At 38.0% G+C, this 19,093-nt stretch overlaps 1 protein-coding gene across 4 annotated transcripts in view; it reads left to right on the top strand.

Moving 5' to 3' along the window:
- The window catches only part of GALNTL6 (polypeptide N-acetylgalactosaminyltransferase like 6), a 627,170-nt gene that overhangs the window by 251,470 nt on the left and 356,607 nt on the right, over window positions 1-19,093 (top strand). For all 4 annotated transcript variants that reach the window (XR_006104265.1, XM_042470421.1, XM_042470420.1 and 1 more), the window contains exon 3: window positions 5,099-5,207. Coding sequence is in view for 3 of the 4 variants with exons in the window: in XM_042470421.1 (XP_042326355.1) it covers window positions 5,099-5,207 (109 nt within the window). In the remaining variant the exon portion in view is untranslated. The remainder of the gene's footprint in view (window positions 1-5,098; window positions 5,208-19,093) is intronic.

Raw genomic sequence — 19,093 nt, 5'->3', positions numbered from 1 at the left:
GACTCTGCTGACGCCCAAACAAACTACCTTTTTCTCCAGAGGTTTTCAGAAACAGTCATATGGCATAATGACCCCAGCAACATCAGGGACTGGCCTGAAGGAAGAGGGCTCTCCCTCGTTTAACTGTCATCTCGGCCTCAGAGGGACAAATTCTCACTGATTATTAGTCTACTCACACCATTGTACTTGTCAAAGAATAATATATTCCAGTTGTGAGCTATGTTATTTAGTTTAGGAGCAAAGCTGCGTGGACTACAAACTACAAAGGATGTGGTGCAAATATTTAACTTAGTGTTTTTTATACCACCACCGTCCATGGTCATTTGGCATTTGAAAGTATAAACTGTGACACTTGCTTCCACATCACCTCCTGATCTCACCGTGTTGATAAGGACGTTCTGTCATGGAATTGTACCTGTGTTAAACTGAATGTGCTTACTTTCTTCTGCACAATCAGGAAATAGGTTTTTCAGTTCCATGGAATACTGTAACCCTATTCAACCAAATGTGGTTAAAAATGCACTACAGACTTTTTTAGTCAACATGGGGATGTGGGGAGTAGCAGGCACAGGGCTAGAGAAGCATCTGCTCTATACTTGTTCAATGTTCTAGTGCTCAAAGTAGGCTAATTTGACAATGGTGTATGTGCATTTGTTTATTGGATATGTTTTGAAATGGTTACTAGGTTAAGGTTAAGGTGGTAGGTTACTAGGTTAAATGAGTGTGTGTTTATTGCATGTGTGCATGCATGGGCGTGTGTGCATGTGCATTTACTGTGGCTTTTTGAGTTTGTTTTTTACACAGTATAGAATAGAAATTGCTATTGAGGTTAGATGTTTTTCAGCCACAGAAATAGTGCTTCAGTAACTGGATTTCTCTAATGGAAGTTCCTGTGCCCTTAGGCACCAGCAAGTCAAGGAAACTATTTTTCTAAAATGCTTTAAAATAATCTTGTTAAGCCATAGAATAACATCAAAAGGAAAGGCCTCCTAGATGCTCAGCTGCTGACAAGGGAAATCAGTCACTAAGGAACTGCAGATAGCTTCACATTTTCACACCCCTTAATTTAAAATTCCTTGTATGCCTCCTGGAACCTGGCTCTGAAGTTTTAGGAAATTCCTGAAAATCTGCTGTAGGCTCCCTGAATAAGCGAGAGTGGGTGGGTGTCTCCTACTGTCTGCATATGGAGAAAATGTCATTAAATCTAATTCCCTAGAGGTCACCAAATGTTCCTTTTCCCCAACAGGTTTCATTAGAAGAATGATTATGTCTGGATTCTGTTCTTTAGCAATGACTTCTTAGGTCATTGTACTTAATTCCTCTATAAAATCAGGGAGTGAAAATAAAACTCCAAGAGCTACAGATTTCTCCCATTTTACTGTACTTATTGTAGTGAATGAGCAAAATGAAAATTCCTGCATAGCACTGCACACTAAGGTTTTACTGTGAATATTCAAAAAGATATCAGTATAATAGGCATGAGAGGGGATGCAAGAATGCATGAGAAATTTGATCTTTGCACATTTCAGACAGAGCTGCGCTGGCCCATATCTCTTAAGTGAATGTCTACAGCCCACTGCCATGCTTTAATGGAAGCTGTTGTGTGGCATGTTTTTCAATTTGCAGATTGGTCAATTTTATTTATTAGGTATGTTCCCCCAACGAGCTCAGTGTGTTCTGCATGACTTTCCATTATATTCTCACAGTCCAGGATGAAGCAAGGTAATGAGTTCTGGTCACTAAAACTGCATCTGCACTGCAGAAATAACACAGTTTGACACCAATTTAACTTCTTGATGCCACAACAGACTACCATTCCCAAAATCCCATAGCATTGAACCACAGCAGTTAAAGTGGTGTCAAACCAGTGTGCCTTCAAGTAATTTCCAATTTAGGATGATCCTAAGGTGACTGTATCATGAGGGTTTCTTGGCAAGATTTCTTCAGAGGAGGTTTGACATTGCCTAGCCCTAAGGCATAGGGCATGTGATTTGCAAAAGGTCAGCCTGTGGGTTTTCATGGCCAAACAGTGATTCAAACTCTGTTCTCCAGAACTGCATACCAACACTCAAACCACTACTCCACGCTGGCTAGATCTCCCAAATACCAGTCAACACTCTGCAGAAATGCAACAGATCAGATATATGGGTAAATGTGCAAAAATAATATGGTTTGGAAACAGGCTCAATGGCTCAAATGTATATCCTCCAACCATCCTGATGTGGCAGGGACAGTCCCAGTTAAGCATCTGTTGTACCATTTTTTCAGCTACTTTTAAAATGTCCCAAACTTTCTCTCCTCCCCCCACTTTGTTTTCATCTTCAGTTACTGCAGACTATGATAAAAATAGTTTGCATGCAATTAGGGAGACAACAGAAGAATGTGGAATTCGGCCCATACCAGAAGAGCTCAGGCAAAAGCAAACTGCTACAGCGTCTCCTAGATGGTGTTTTTTCCCTCATTAAATACCATCTTAACTCTGATGTTGCTTGACCACATGTATCCCAGTTTTAATTTGTGAAATGTTGAAAGGTATGCACATCATGGCCTATTTTGGTTTGGTTTAGTTTGTTTTTGTTTTTGTTATGTTTTTTGTGGTAGGGGGAACTAGGGAGACAACATCATTCTTCATTTGTCCCATTCTCATAGTATTTTTGGATCCTTTTCAGCAGAATCACTGGAGGTAGCAGATGGTGGAGACTAATGCCCGAATCTTATTGGGTTAATCCCAACTAGAGTAGACTCACTGAATCAGACTTATTGAATCAGTAACTATAGGATTCAGTATATCTTTGTAAATGTTGTTCTCGCAGGCAAAAATAATTTAATTTTTTTCTCCTTGTTGTAAAAAAATAATTGAAAACTACACAATTTTTAAATAATCTTCACAGAACACACACTCAGAGGGGACTGATTTTTCAGGTGCCCCACCTAAAATAAACCCCTTAATTCATGACACCATCAATATATTTACAGTGAGTCCTTGTTATCTGCTGGGTTTTGGTTCCAGGATCCCCTGTGGATAACAACATCCGTGGATGCTCAAGTCCCATTAAATACAATGGCATAGAAAAATGATGTCCCTTATTCTATTTGGAATTATGCTTTTTTAAAATATTTTCAAGCTGTCAATGCTTGAATCTGTGGATAAGGAGGAATTTATACTCCAGCTCCAGCCTCACTCAGGTCAGTGTTCACCAGAGGACATTCTAGAGGACCTAGAGAGTCTTTAAAGAGAATGCTACTCCAGGAACGTATAGGCCCTTCAGTGTAATTGTTGGAGGTTTTGAAAAAGATTTGGTTAAAGTTTGGCAGATGTTGACCACAGAGTTGTATTGGAGAACCTAGAGCTTCCTAGAAAGGTCTTTTCTCAGCTAAAAATAGTGTGGGGGGTATTTGCAGTTTTTCCGACTTTCATTGGGATCCTGCATCCCTAATCTCAGTGAATGTGAAGGGCCTACTGTATTCTAACTTCCCATTCCTGTCAGAATAAAGGCAATGTATACAGAAAAACAGAGTGGATGTAAAATCTTTGCTTCTAACAAGGTTTCCATTCACTGCTGAAATCAGGCTTTGCTTTTTATTAATATCAGACAGCTGAAATTGCTATATTATCCAGAGAAATTTGAAATACTTCAGGGAATTTGCTGAGTAGTTAAACTAAAGTTTCCTACCATCAGGAAAAAAAGGAAACTATTTCAAGTGATCAAGGGAATGCAAATCAGCATGACTGACAGGGCTAAAGCTTACTAGTACAACACTGGTCTATTTAATGTACAGCTTAAACAGTGAAAAAGTATCAGAGAATAAATGAAGCTGTGCTGTTTCTCCTTTGGTCTTACAATATTTAATAACTCGCTTGTTATTTCTAGTCATGCTCTCAAAACATGGACAACAAAATCTTTTTCAAAACTTCCAGAAAGCAACAGTGATTGTCAATTAAATTGGCATGAGGGAAGCTGGAGTTCTGTGAATTAATTTGCTGGGGGTGGTAGCGGGTAAAAATGTGTGAGTGTTTTAATTTCTCTTCATAACATATGCAGCGAACTCTTAAACAAAGTTAGAGCATTTTAAAAGAACTTTAAATCACCCTTTCTCATTTTGCATTTCTAATTGCCTTATTACCAAATGTATACTTTATGCATGTCAGTTGTTTTAAGTTTTTTTAAAAAAACTATGGTTATCGATACATGGACACACACTAGGTCTCCTGAAACAAGCACATTTAGATGGATGACTTTTTATAAAACAAGGACATGACCTTCAAAGAGTATGTCTAAGTACACTAAAAATGCACTTTCATATGCCTGATAGCTAAGTATAGTTGGTCTTCCATATCTATGGATTCTGTATCCACAGAGTGAACTGCCCACAGCTTGAAAATATTTTTTAATAATTACCAAAAGCAAACCTTGGTTTTGCCATTTTATATAAGGGACACCATTTTACAGTGGCACTGTATATAATGGAAATTGAGCACCCACGATTTTTCATAACTACAAGGAGTCCTGGAACCAAACTCCTGTGGATACCAAGGACCTGCTGTACATGAAATTTGTATTATCTGCTGATTATTCTTCAACAGTTGTAGAACTAACATGCAAAACTTTTATATATATACTTTTGCCTTGCCTGACTATATTCACTGATCAGCTTGTATACAACAGGTTTTTTTTTTTTTTGCAAATGAATTAAAAATGAAGAATCCAGTTTTCTGCCTGAAAAATCTACTTTTAAAAAAAGGAAAATAAAATTTCTTATAGGACTGCAGAAAATTCTAGATAGCAGTTCAGACATTAAGGGCTGTCAGTAATAAGGAAGTATTTACTAACTGGTTGAAGACAGGTGGTGAGGGAGCCCAAAGGATGTTTACTCAGGAGATATTGCATTTTCACAGGGCTATCATTAACCTGAATGAGAATTTAACCTTGCATATTCATGAATCTTGTGTGAACATTGCAGTGCATACAGGAAGCCTGATTAATGTCTGTCTTTGCTTATGAATCAGTTTTGGTTTGAATTGAAAAGGTGAGCATTACTTGCCATTTTTCTTTTGTAAAAGTTTCTAATTATACTGTTTATTTGTTTGTTTCTGCAGACATTCTCAATGGGGCTTGGAGATGGACAGCTGTATCCCTGGACAGATGGCTTGAAAAGAAAGGACTGGCATGACTATGAAAGTATTCACAAAGATGCCATGCGTTCAGGTGGGCTGCTTGCAATAAATCAGCATTTTACTTCCTCCTTTGCACACTGGGATATTTTAGCAGCTAAGCAATACTGTATCTGTTGCAACCTCTTTGAAACATATTTTGTATCTCATGCTATACTGACATTTAAAAATAGATTCCAATTAGAGAATTGCAGCTGCCACATCTCTAAGAGGAAAATAAACCTGTAGTAATTTCATTATTTAACAGTTGAAGTTTTGTCACAACATTGTTAAGTAGGAAAGATTGATAAGATTCTCCTATTCATCTACATTATTCTCCCTTAAGATGATGAACAACAAGAAAGCCTCATTTCTCTTTTACAGGTCTTTATTTTTAAAATGAACATAGACTTTGAAATGCACATAGTCCTTCAAATAACAAATAGCAAACATCTTCAAAGACAAGTTTGTTCTCTGTAAAGCAAGTACATGGCCATCCTACCTATTTGTTGCCTCTCAGCTGAGGTTAGGAAGTGTGAAGAGCAAATATCACTAAGTAGAATGTGTAAGTAGTAACACCTTTGGAGAGTATAGCCTTTTTCAGATTTGCATTTCACTTAAGAATGACAATAGTACATTTCCATTGTCTCTTAAGAGTTAAGTGCAGTGCAATCTAGAGGTCAGAGTAAATGGAAAGGCTTGAGCCAACTCAGGTTGCAATCCCCCACTTGTTCCTGACTATCACTGATCCTGTTACTGTCTATCATACTAATTTACCCTACAGAGAGATGAAATGCAGTGAGATAAGCAGGATGGCCTGTTAAAAATTTACTTTGTGTTATGATGTAGACTGTAGCTCCAAACTGTATATTGTTTATTATTTTAGGTTGGATCCAATTTTGTTGTCTATTTGCAAATATTAGCATGGATAAAATATTTAAACACTCTCAAAATAACATAAATAGTGTCTTAGAAATAAGAAATGTGTCAGTTTTCAAGATGACAATTTATTTACATCATTCTTGTTGTCAAAGATATCAGTTTTAATAGTCGAAAGAAGAACTGAGATCTAAGTACTAACTTCCTTATCCAGCTCTGAATAGACTGTTCAGCTGACAGATACACAACTTGGCAAACTTCTATACAGTGAGGACATTGCAGAGCTGAAAAGAGTGGATTTCAGGGCCCAGAATCCTTCATGGACTGAGGCCTGGGCAGTGAAAAAAGGAATAATACATTACAAAATATGTTGGTATCTCAACAAACTTTTGTTGCTGTTGTTAACCACTCTCAAGTCAATCTCAATTCATGGTGACCCTGTAGATGAGACATCTTCAGGATTCCCTATCTTCCACTATTGCAGTTATGCACAAATTCTCAGTTCATATATTTATACACTTTCTATAATATCAATGCATTATTACTACTGTCTCATAAATTTGGGCCCGAGGGGATTCACTCTTAAAAAAAAAACTTCTGTGATTGAACTATACAGAATAATTTAACACTAATTCTGGGTCATACCTTTGAGAGGACAACTCCTTCCCCAATATGCTGAGTAATATCTAAACATACAAGTTCTTCTATAGGCCAGAATAACAAGTTTATTATAGTTACATCATACAATAGTTACTGTCCATTAATTACCAACCATTAATTGTTGAGCAAAACATTAGCAAACATTAACTTTTACTTTCTCAAATGACCTGTTATTTTAGTGATAGGCTTAAATTCAGCTATTGTCCAGAGTAACTTGCCAGCTGGTTTTCATCTCACTACTTGTTTGCATCTTCATTAAGCATTTTCAGTTTATCATCATTTAGTGTTTTGTAACAGGAACTCTTCACTTTTAGAAAGTTTTGTTAACAAATTTCAGTTGCCTTCCCTGTGTTTCAGATTTAAACAAATACTTTTAAAATGTGTGTTAGGACTCCTCAAAGGAAGGTCAAGGTAAAATGTAAATAATAGTTGCTATTATAGCAGGGGTTAAAATACACACAAAGAATAATTTGCAAGATCAGTTCATTTTTTTTACAAATTCAAAATATCAGTTGTATGATTAGCTGCATTTACATGTTCTAAAACCTTGTTCATAATTTTGTCATTTTCTAACCAATGTTGTTTGTTGCAGTACACAGAAGTCAATCATTTTAGTGCAGCTGGAGCATCACAGCTTCATTCTAATGAGAAATCAGTATTAACCTAAAAATAATCCCTCATTATATCCCCTAAGGTATGAAATTAATAAGATGAATTACATCTCTTGATTAGGAACTTGTTTAATATACTCTCTCTTTTTTTCTTTTTTAGAACAAGCAAAATTGTGTCTTGCTGACAACTCCTACTCAAATACAATACATATGAATCACTTTTTTTGTGCAAATGTCAATTAAAAATAGTTAGATGTGTGTCTTTCCATACAATCAATGTTCAGAGCAGAAAGTGCCATCCATAATTTTAATATGCTGATGAGATTGCTTTTGGTAGGAATATAAACAGTTGAGTTCTTGTGAAATTCTCTGGAAATACAACCATTGGCAATGCTACTTCTGATTACTCAGTCACAGTGATTGCTCACTATGGGATTATACTATGGTGCAAGCTATTCTGATTGATCTAATCAATCTGACTTCATTGATTACTACTGTACAACCTGAGACAACTATATCAGAGCAATATCTATAGTCCTCTGTATCTATAGGACTTAGAAGGACCTCTTAAGCTGCAATATGTGATGTTTGACAGCATGCCAAATTTTATATCATATGCAGTTGTTATTAATACATACCATTACATACACATTAGTTACCTATTAAAAATTATCACTTAAAGCACATTTAAAGAACACATTTTTCACATTTCTTCATCAGTTTTTCAAAAACAAGTGGTACCTGTAACAAACTTCAGAAGCTATTAGTACTTGTAGCAGAAGGAATGTTCTCACTCAAAGTTCCAGACAACCACTATGTTCTCTTCCAGGATTCTCCATTTTCTTCCTCTTTTTGCCTCATTCTTGTTGTTGTTTTCTACAACTGATATTTAGCAGCCCATAGTCACTGAGTCTGTTCAGTCCTCATTGAACTGATTGGGGAAGGGGTTGCTTTCTAAGAATCTCCCCCCTCCTTATTTTATGTACTGTAATCTCATAGTTCCTCTCACATACTGAAATCTTTCCCTTTTTAGTTCAGTGATTACAGTTTTGCTATAATTGCATCAAAATTCAGAACTGAAGTTTGCTATTAGAAATAATGATATATTCATATTTTTGTGGTTGTGTTATCTCACACTATATACTGCCTAGTGCAACTCTGTTCACCCCTTTAACTGGGCAGGGACCAGCCTTTGCATGAGGTTTGTGTTATCCCACACTATATACTGCCCAGTGCAACTCTGTTCACCCCTTTAACTGGGCAGGGGCCAGCCTTTGTATCAATCACTTTCACAAGTATAACAGTTCACAGTAGGTAAGTTTATTAGGTTGTTCACAGTCTATAGGCCAGAATGTGCACAAACACATAAAGAAGAAGCAGAAACACACACCCAAAAAAGGAATGCCAACCTCCCTTAACCCGGGAAGATCTTGGCATTGGAGGATAAAGCTGTCTCCCCACTGCCACCCTAGGAGTCCCTTCCTTCGCTTCTTCAGCCCCTTCTCTCTTGAGTGAGAGAAGGCATGCAAAGAAACTCAGCCCATAAACAAAGACAAAGAATAATGCAAGAAAGGAGAGACAACAAAACTGCTTCTCAACTTTATGGAAGTTCTCTAGCCCTTCCCATTCTTTTTCAGCCTATCCCTGACTCCTGTAGCTTTTCCTTCTGCATTCCTTCTCATTCAAACTTTTCATTTCTTCTATATTCCTGCCCACATGACCACCATGTCAATTCACATTATTCTTCTCTACTCTTCCCAACTCATTCCCGTCACCAATGTCAGCCATAACCCCATTCATCTGGTCCCCACTCTCCTGTCCATAACCTTTATGCGTCTGTCTCCTTCCTTTCAGTCCTTTCCAGGCCCCAATTTCTTGCCACATTCACCTCTCCTTTGTCTTCCATTCCCTTCCATTCTGTTCCTCCTTTTACTCTGATTCCCTTAGCATGCTTCTGATTTCATACAGCCACTCTCCTCCCACCTCCCTTCAGCTGTACTTTCTCCCTTTTAAACATCATGTCACTTTCTTTGACCCCACATGCCAGCCCTTTTGCAGAAGGTCAGTCTCCAGCTTATTTCTTGGACAGCAGCCACTTTTGCAAGCAGATTCCTCCTCCTGTCCAAGTGGCAATAAAGAGATTTTCAGAGTCCAGGAAATTTAAAGTTCATTTGCATCTCTTTTGCAATCCAATATGTCTCTATTCCAGCGATGTCTCCCTACTACCGCATGGCCAGAAGGAGGAGGAGGAGCCTGCCTGCAAAAGAGATACTCCCCATCATAACATCTTTACTAAGGACTAAAACAACATGCAGGTATCTGACTAACATCACCAATTCCCCCCGTTTGATTTGTAACATCTTGCCGGATGAAGATGCTCAAGGAGCTTTGAAAGCTTGCAATAAGTATATTTTGCATTTCGGTTGGCCAATAAAGGTATCACTGATGGATTTTTGTTTGTATTTGTTAAATGGCCAACACAGCTATCCCTACATGTTTTCTCAATTGATAAGCATTCAAAATGCTGGTGTTGACCTTTAAAGTCTTGTACAGTTTTGGTCCAGACTATCTGAAAGACTTTATCTCCCTACACAAGTCAACATGAGTTGTAAGATCTGCAGGGGAGGGCTTTCTCTGTGTCCCACCACCTTCACAGGTACATTTGGCAAGGACATGGAAAAGAGCCTTCTCAATGTTCTGTGGAACTCTCTTCCACTCAAATATAATTATCACACCAGCGCTTAAGCTCTGGTAAATTGCCTCTAAAACATTGAGGAAGTGCGTGTGTGTGAAAGCTTGGCATGCTTCCTCAATGACAGGGAATCATTGGCTCCCCTCCAGTGTCATGAATTGTTTAGGGAGACCCTGTCCCCAAACTTCAATGATGCTGGAGGGGAGCCAATGATTCCCTGACATTGAAGAAGCATGCCAGTTTTCACACACCCATGCTTCCTCAATGTTTTAGAGGTGATTTACCAGCACTTACCCCATGGTAAATGCTGGTGTAATAATCTTCACTATCTGGTTGGCCCTCTCCCTGCTTTCTTTCTTCCAGCTGCTTATGCATTTTTATTCAGAGAGGCCTTTGAAATTTGAGTATGCAGCTGTAATGTGTGTGTGAAGTCATATGCTTTATTTTATTTATAATTATGATTTGAATGCATTTTTGTTTTAATTATGGTTTTTAAAATTATATTGGTATGTAGTTCTTTTTAAAAAACTTTTGTAGAATAAGCTTAAGCTTAATATACAGTACTTAAGTTTGTTTTACATTACCACTTATTGCCTGGGATCCCATCTCAGGAGAAAGATGAGGTATAAATTAAATAAACTCAAATAAACTATCACTGTTGTTGTTATTTTATTCAGTTATATCCCAATAATGGAACTCAAGGTGGTTAACCAACATATTTAAAATAAATCACATTAAATACCTTAAAATATTACATTAAAATATCAATAAGATTATAAATGTGAGATTTAAAAACAGTTGAAACAATTAAACAATATATGTAATTCAAACATTAATAATATTAAAATTCATTAAAAGATTATATACAGATCTTAAAAACAACACTGCACTGCATTCATAGCTCACCCTTAATCAATTTGTGAAAGCAGGATGATACAAAAATGTTTTGACCTGCCCATAGAAAGAGACCAAGTATGGGTCCATCCTGGCCTCTCTAAATAAATAAATAAGGAAAGATGGGCTCTTCTGAGTGCTATGAATCTTTTCCCTTACTTTATGCAGCATGAATAGTGTGGTTTCTTTTTTTTTCATTTTTGATTCAGACTTAGGAAAGTCTGGCTGAGCTATCAGTCATTGGAAGAACACTGATCTATAGACAATAGTAAAATAGAAGCAGTTTCACTTGAAGACTTACAAAGATATAATTTAGGTTCCAAATTAAGACATCTCAGGTTTGATTATGAACCTTTTTTGTCAAGTCTGTTTGACACTGACAGCTTTTGTGTCCTCACCATTCTATATTCCACAGGCTAATGAATAGAAAAGTGATTGAATCTGACAAAGTTGCATTGTATCATAGTATGCTCTGTCCAGTATTCCATTACTTCCATTAGCCATTCTCTGTGGACAAAAATTATATGCTTTATTTCATGTAATAATGAAAATATTCAGGAGGAAAGTTTCTGGGATCATTTAGAAGCACATTGTGTCTGTCTGCCTTTTTAGAGCGTACTGTTTAAGATAAGTCTCAGAAAGAAATGAATCTTTCTGTTTGTCATAACTAGGACTGAATGATCAGCATCTAATTTTTTCCCTTTAGTGAAATCTTGTTCTGAAAATCACTCACCAAGCCCCACTTAACAAGATACCTTAGAGGCTTCATTTTCTCCAAGGTCAAATTTAAGAATATTAAATTATGTGGTGATTTTTTCCATATAACACAGAGAGAAAAACATTGCAGCTCTCTGTCATAACTGCTAATGAGAGGTGAGCTTTACTGGGCTTTATCTGGAGTAGCAGTACTGAAAATAAATTAATTTGGCTAATTCTTTTCAGATATGGCTGACATCAGTTCATTTGAGATATTCCTATTGACACCCCACCTAATTCCTCATGAGCCTTATATCATTGCCTGCTTCTCTCTTTCTCATAACTTGATTATTGCCTGTTGTAGCTTTCATTAGGCAATGGAAGAGCCCTGGGGTCTTGACATGCACACTGTGACAGCAGCCTAATGAAGACCCCAGCAGCAACCTATCTCATTAACTTTGCACTGGTGGCAAGAAAAGCAGCATGATACCACATGACCTTCTGCTGGAGCTGTTACCAATCCACATGAATTCTGGACATCTTAGAATTAGACTGGTGATTTCCTGGACAAACCCCTCTGATGTGAAATTATTACATTGGAAATGGTGGTATTGTTGCAGTGTGTCTTCAAGTCATTTCTGACTTATGGAGACCCCAAGGTGAACTTATCACAGGACATTCTTGACAGAATTTGTTCAGAGTGGGTTTACTCTTGCCTTCCTCTGAAGCTGAGAGAGTGTGATTTGCCCAAGGTCATCCAGTGGGTTTCCATGGCCAAGTGAAATTCAAACCATGGTCTCCCAGTGTCCTGGCCCAACACTAAAAACACTACACTGTGCTGGCTCTTTAACAGTGTTAGTTATACTGTCACTGTACTTCACCCCTAGATGTTTACACCAACTTTCAAGAAATAAATATTTATTTAAAAAACAGTATGACTGCCATGTAAAGAAAAGGGTCTTTGTTACTATGTATTTCCCCATATGTCACAGATCTCTGTGTGCAGAGACATGCTCATAGTAACACTGGCAGTTGTCTTTTACTGAGCCTAACCAGTGGTTCATCTAGACTAGTACCATCAAATCTGACCATTAGCAGTTCTTTGAGGTTTAAAACAATACTCGTTGCTAGAGATGCATGGTCTTTCCTGGTGGCCTCCCATCCAAGGCAAAGAAACACATTTCATTGGCTTCCCATCCAAGCCCAGCCCTGCTTAACTTCCAAAATTAGACAAAATCATGTATGTTAAGGGAGCAATGGCTTCTTGTAGTACTTTTGAGACTGAAAGAAAGAAAGAAGGTGGTAACATAAGCTTTCATAAACAAGTTTATGAAAGTTTATGTTATCCAATTCTTTCTTTTTGTCAGTTAGACTCAAAAATGCTGCAAGATGACCAATGCGGGTGTGTCTGTGTGCTCAGGGTGATATGGTGGTGTTTATTCTCTTTCTCTTTCTTCCCCCCCCCCCCCCCCCCGTGTGTACATGTGTATTTCTGTATTGGGGTGAACAACTGGAAGCAGTTGTAGAGAGACATCAGCTGTGCACAGGATCCTGGATGGCTACATTTTACCCATTCCCCATACTTTTATTTTCCCCAAAACGACCAGTAGTATCCACAAACCTCTGAGATGCTGCTGACCATTTAACTGCACTTATACAGTATATGCACTTATACTCTATACAGTATTTCACTGCTCTAGGCCCATAGAGGCCTTATTTGCAAACAGGATATGACTAGACATTTGGACAAAATCACACCCACAAAGCTTTTTTTCCCCATTTTGAAGTCAAATTTGGAAACACAGGTCTTTAGGGGCACAAAATATTCCTGAGGAGTACATGCAGCCCATGGCTGCACTTTTTGGCCCTGTTCTATCGTCGTTCTATATATGTGTTGGAGAACATCAAATAAGATTTCCAACCTTCAGTCTGACATGGTAGATTATGTAAAACTCACTACATGTGATTGTGCTGGCACTGGAATGTAGCTTTATGTCAATTTGTAAAGTTTTAATAAAGCTTACAAATGAAATGTGTTTCTTTGCCTTGGGGCAAACAGGAAGGGAAACAGGGAATTGAGCATACTAAGAGTACAGTGAACTAAGAGAAGCAGAGTTATTTGGGAAAGCAGAGTTGGAAAGTGACATGGTGTAGTGATTTGAACATTGGACCATGACTCTGGAAACTAGGGTTCAAATCCAGGGTTCAGGCAATGATACCCACTGGATGGCCTTGAGCAAATCACACACTCTCAGCCTCAAAGGAGGGCAAAGGCAAATTCCCTCTGAACACATCTTGCAAGAAAACAAAAAACAAAAAACCTGACAGTTAACTTAGCGTCACCATAAATCTATAAGAGATAAACATTAGTAAGAGATAAACATTAGTCCTGGAAATAGTGGCATGACACCAGAGCAGAAGAGGGAGAATGCTAGAAAAGTTTATGAGGAATGTAGATCTTGAAACTGACTGCCTTTGTTTGGTGAATCCACTACCAGTTGTTCTGGATCACAAGGGCAATTATTGACATCCAGTGAGGGCACAAAGGGGAAACATCCTTGGACAGACTCAAAATTGACTAAAGCAAAGGATCGATAGCTTGATTCTGAGGACTTAGAGGACCTTCCTTTGTATTTTTGACTAAATTGTTGCTTGCTGCACAGCCTTACAAAATGCATGTTTCTGAGTAACAGGTAGGAATAACCTTCCCTTGCCAAAAGAGTTTGGTGGGTTTGGTCCCTAGCTGATCCTTTTACCTTCTAGTCCATTTTGAAATTAGAAGCTTGTCCACAGCAGCAGAAAACCCTTTACTCAGCACATAGGTGCAACACAGTTTCCTGGACCACAGTGACTCAAATAACACCACACTCACTATACTGAGATTGGAGCAACCAAGGAAGAGAAGAGTAGTCATAAGATGATCACTTGTCCTATAGTATTTCCAGCCACACGGCAGTGTCCTGGCAACTGATCCAGATTTTCCAGGCAAATTCAGGGTAAAAGGCAGTTCTTTTTACTTTGGATTTTTGCCCCACATTGCAAGCAAATCCTGAGGAATGTCATGTGCTTGTGTTGCAGCCACTATGGGGTGAGTATGGCATTTCCCAAGGGTGTAGACAAGCCCTAAGATGTTACATGTCTTGGTCATGTTTCCCACTGAAGCTTTAGACTGCCACAGTTTGATTGATGAGAGTAGTTTTCACAGAGGTTGCCATATTCGTTTGTTACAGCATAAAAAGAAGACAGGAAGGGGGATTTTAAAAAAGAAATCTAGCAGCACCTTTAGACTGATTTTTATTTTAGTATAAGTGTTCACTGATCCATTTCTTCGGATGCTAGTTATTAAGCATACTTACAGTATACAATTGTGGTAGTGGAAAAATAATCTAATAGGATCCAAAAAGATGCAAATAGTAACTCTTACCATAAATCTTCAAAGGGCTATGTGAAGTGATAGAGGTCTTCCAAATCTTTACAATGACCAGTTAATATTGATGTGTGAAAGCAATAAATATGCTTACCAAAAGTCAGTTCCCTTGGAATCAAAAAGTTCTCTGAGGAGATTTATTTTGTAATATGAGCAGTAATGAGGACTTGTGTGTATGTTTGCACATAGGCACCTTCAAGTCATCTGTCTACTTATGGTGACATCGAATCATAGAGATGGAAGAGACCGCAAGCCATCCAGTGACCCAAACAATTTCACAGGGGTTTTAAATGCAAGCAGTACTCATAGGTGGTTTTGTCAGTTCCTTCTTCTGAAATATAGGGCCCGAACAGACAGGCCAAAATAAAGCTGCTTCGGGTCACTTTGGAGTTGTGCTGTTTAAATGATGCATGTGTCCTAAGAGGCCAGAAGCTGCACCAAAGCTGCATTCTAGTCCTTAGGAGTGGAGCATGGCTTTGGCATGGCTTCCGGACTCTTAGGACGCATGCATCATTAAACAACATACCTCCAAAGTGACCCGAAGCAGCTTTATTTTGGCCTGTCTGTTCGAGCCCATAGCCCACAACACCTGGTATTCATTGGTAGCCTCCCATCCAGGTATGGTCTTAGACATTTATGAAATTTTCTGTCTAATGTGTCAGACTAACCGTGGCTGATTTTGAATATGTTGCTCTGACTAGGGTTTGGATCAGATGACATTGCTATTCTGCCTTTAACTTCAAATTAGCTTCAACATCCAAAATGTTGTGGATATTTATTATCTATAAGCATAGATTAAATGGTATAATTTAGCAGCAACTGTAAAATCTGGGAAGCCCATGAATAGACTCTTAAGTATCTGCAGCTGCCAGCTAATGTTACAGCGCAAAAAGGATTAGGTTGACCACTAGGCCAGTGCAGCATTCCTGAAGCCAGACTCCAGTGGGCAAACAGCAGTTCTTTAGATGGCAGCATCTGTTGCTCTAAGGCAAGACTGATGTTTATCCATTCACCTATGCTGCCAAGTAAGTGTTCCAACATCAACTGGAAATCCATTTTAAAGTATCTGATCTCTTCCAGCCAATCCCAAGGGAGATTGCAAACAGCCACCTGCAAATACTAGCATTCTTCAATACCCATAGTGCTGTCCAAATTCTTCATTGACTGACCTCTCATAACCTACAGGGAGATTTGCATATATTTTCTCAGGGGGTGTCATTTTCAGAGGAATGAGTCAAGTGTCAGAAAATACACAACCATGTTTTGCCAGGGGTTTTTTGTTTTGTTTTGTTTTGGCTTGTTCAGAAGATGGAATTTCAGCAGGCAGAGCTTTTCCCACATGGCACAGTTACACTATACCTCCTTTGGCATAATTGTTTCATGAATTACAGTCATGCCTTTTCTTCTTCTTCTTCTTCTTCTTCTTCTTCTTCTTCTTCTTTTTGGCTTGTGGTCAGTGCATGGGCTCTCTTGCTTGTCATGCTGTCTTAGTAGCTATGACTATATTTTCCTCTGATGGAAATTTTAAAAAGATAATAGAAACAAACTATCACTTTGTTTTTAGAATAATGAATGCTATCTAGCATAGTATAGGACTCCTGATGAAATGAGTGTGACATCTTAGTAGTATGGTATATTCTCTTTAAGGATGATATTGCTGTTCTGCACAAGTGTCAGCCGGAATCATTTTACTTAATAGTAGTAGTAGTAGTAGTAATAATAATAATAATAAGATGTATTTATATGCCGCCCAATCACTGGGAATCTGGGCGGCTTACAACAGAGGGATAATATAAAGTAAAGCAATAACAATAAATAGAGAATAAAAAACAGATGTAACATAGCAGCATATTGAACAACAATAATAAAATAAGATAACAATCAGCAATAGCAGTAAATAACAAAAACAAAAATAGATAGCAAATCAACAACAGCAAATTAAATAGCAAAATCCATAGCCATTAATAAAACAAAACAAGTGAAAAGAAAAACTAACAATAAACATTCCTTGCAATTAAATAATTAAAATGAACTCTAAGGGAGGGCGGGTTCCTTCAGCGTCCTCCAGCTGACCCTAATTGGAATTTGGGCAGGAAACGGGAGGAGAACCCTAGGTCCCCTTTCCCTTTCATGGCTTCCTGAGGTCCAAGATACAATTATGCCCATTCACCACCCTATATAAGAGAAAACACCTTGACTGATAGCTGAAACCTATCTTAGTGTGAACAATAGGGCAGTATTGTCCATCACACCTGAGGACAGTAAGATAGCTTAGGATGTGCAAGCCAGGCTGTGGAAGCACCCAGAGCTTTCTCTAATACATCACTGCTGCCCCTGCCACATCCATGTTCTGGCTGATGTGGACACATCACTTTGCCAGATGGTAGGACCAGCCCTACAACCAGTGTTTTCAAAATAATGAGAAGTATAAAAATTGGAAACAGATAGCAGGAGAGTCCCACAAAACACCATTTTTATCAAGAGAGGATCCATTGAAGAACACTCATATATGCTGTGAATGAAGTAAGGGACTGTGATTACTTTAAGTTATGCTTTCCACTTAGACTGTAGTCATTGTACCAGCACAGCTGCTTTTATTCCTTGTTTCTGAACCTTTTGTTTCATCTTCTCCAGATTGGTTTTGAGGCCCCCATTCATTACTGAAGACATTCTGCTATATTAACATGTACCTTTCCTTAGATTGTCACTGTGTTATGTTTCTGTTTTTTTAAACACTAGCAACCAATCCCTTTCTGTCATCACATTATCCAGGAATGTACTGGATTCCTTTTATCTGTGCAGGTCAGCCAGTGATTGAATCAAACCGCAAGTGCTTTTTAATGTTGAGATAAGTTGTGTTTTTTCACAAGCTTGTTTGTTTGCTGTTTACAAGGCTTGGCTCTGGAAAGTAACCTACTGCCAACCTTTTCTTATGTTAAATGAAGAAAAGGCATTCTAGCAGTTGTGGCATTTGGTGATAAGTAGCTGGACTAAATAGAAGATGTGCTATGTGCATCCTCTGGCTACAAAGCTGTGATTAGTTTCAGTCGACTGCAGAGAACAGAGCCTCTTTGGTATGGTGATAGTGCTGTGACTTATATCAGAGTATATACGATTCCTTATCTCCCATCACACACACTTGGCATGGCAAACAGACTGGACAAACATAGACTGCAGGCCTTGATTTCCTTTCCAATTTAACATTGCGCTAGTGCCTATTAGGGGCTAGATTAAGCCTGTCATGTTCTCAAAAACATACCTGCACTTCCATTGTAGCAGCTGGAGAGTAGTGTTCCAAGCACTGATTTGTTTGTTTACAGAACAAGGTAAGCAAGGATTTATAAATGTGCTCATTGGCAACTTTGCACATTTCTGTTGTGAACAGTGGCATACATGAGATAATTTACATTGCATATTCACTGCATACTGAAATAGGAACAGTATGAGTATTCCACACACCCAGCCAAATAGATGCTAACAAAAGGGTGGATGGATTTCAAGCTTGTAGAATCTATTTGGGTTTTGCTTTTTATTTTATTTTATTAGAACAATGAAATCCATGAACTGGAGCCTGATGTGGAAGATACATACTTAGAATTTAAGAATACTGAGTCCAGGACTTTTTTTTTCAGCATCAGTGGAAATAAGCTCACAGTTCTATATACAAATCTTTCCTGCACAGTACAAATTGCATTTTTTCCTCAACAGTATATTGGTTTAGAAATGGGATTATTTTTGTTATTCCTGTTGAAAAACCTTGAAATTCAGTTATCTGTTATAAGTCACCAATAGATCTACAGCTACCACTGTAATTTGGTTTAAAAGATGGATGGTCTAGGATTGGTTTTACTCACTAAATGATTTCTTCTTCCTCTACCTCCTCCTTCTTCCCCTTTAAATGAGTGGGCAAACAATCAAGGGCACAGATTTCTCTGCCTAACTGATTTTGGTATAGTACTATAATAATATGCAATGCAAAAAGAAAATATTGAAAATGCCATTCCTGCAAATTATGGCTATGGTTCAGCCAAAGCAAAATATATTTAAATTTCATTGATTTCAGTGAAAAAGCATTAACCTGT

Source organism: Sceloporus undulatus, chromosome 5 (assembly GCF_019175285.1).
Source record: "Sceloporus undulatus isolate JIND9_A2432 ecotype Alabama chromosome 5, SceUnd_v1.1, whole genome shotgun sequence".
Taxonomy (NCBI): domain Eukaryota; kingdom Metazoa; phylum Chordata; class Lepidosauria; order Squamata; family Phrynosomatidae; genus Sceloporus; species Sceloporus undulatus.
Note: the sequence above shows the minus strand (reverse complement) of the source record. Positions and strands in the feature narration are given on the sequence as shown.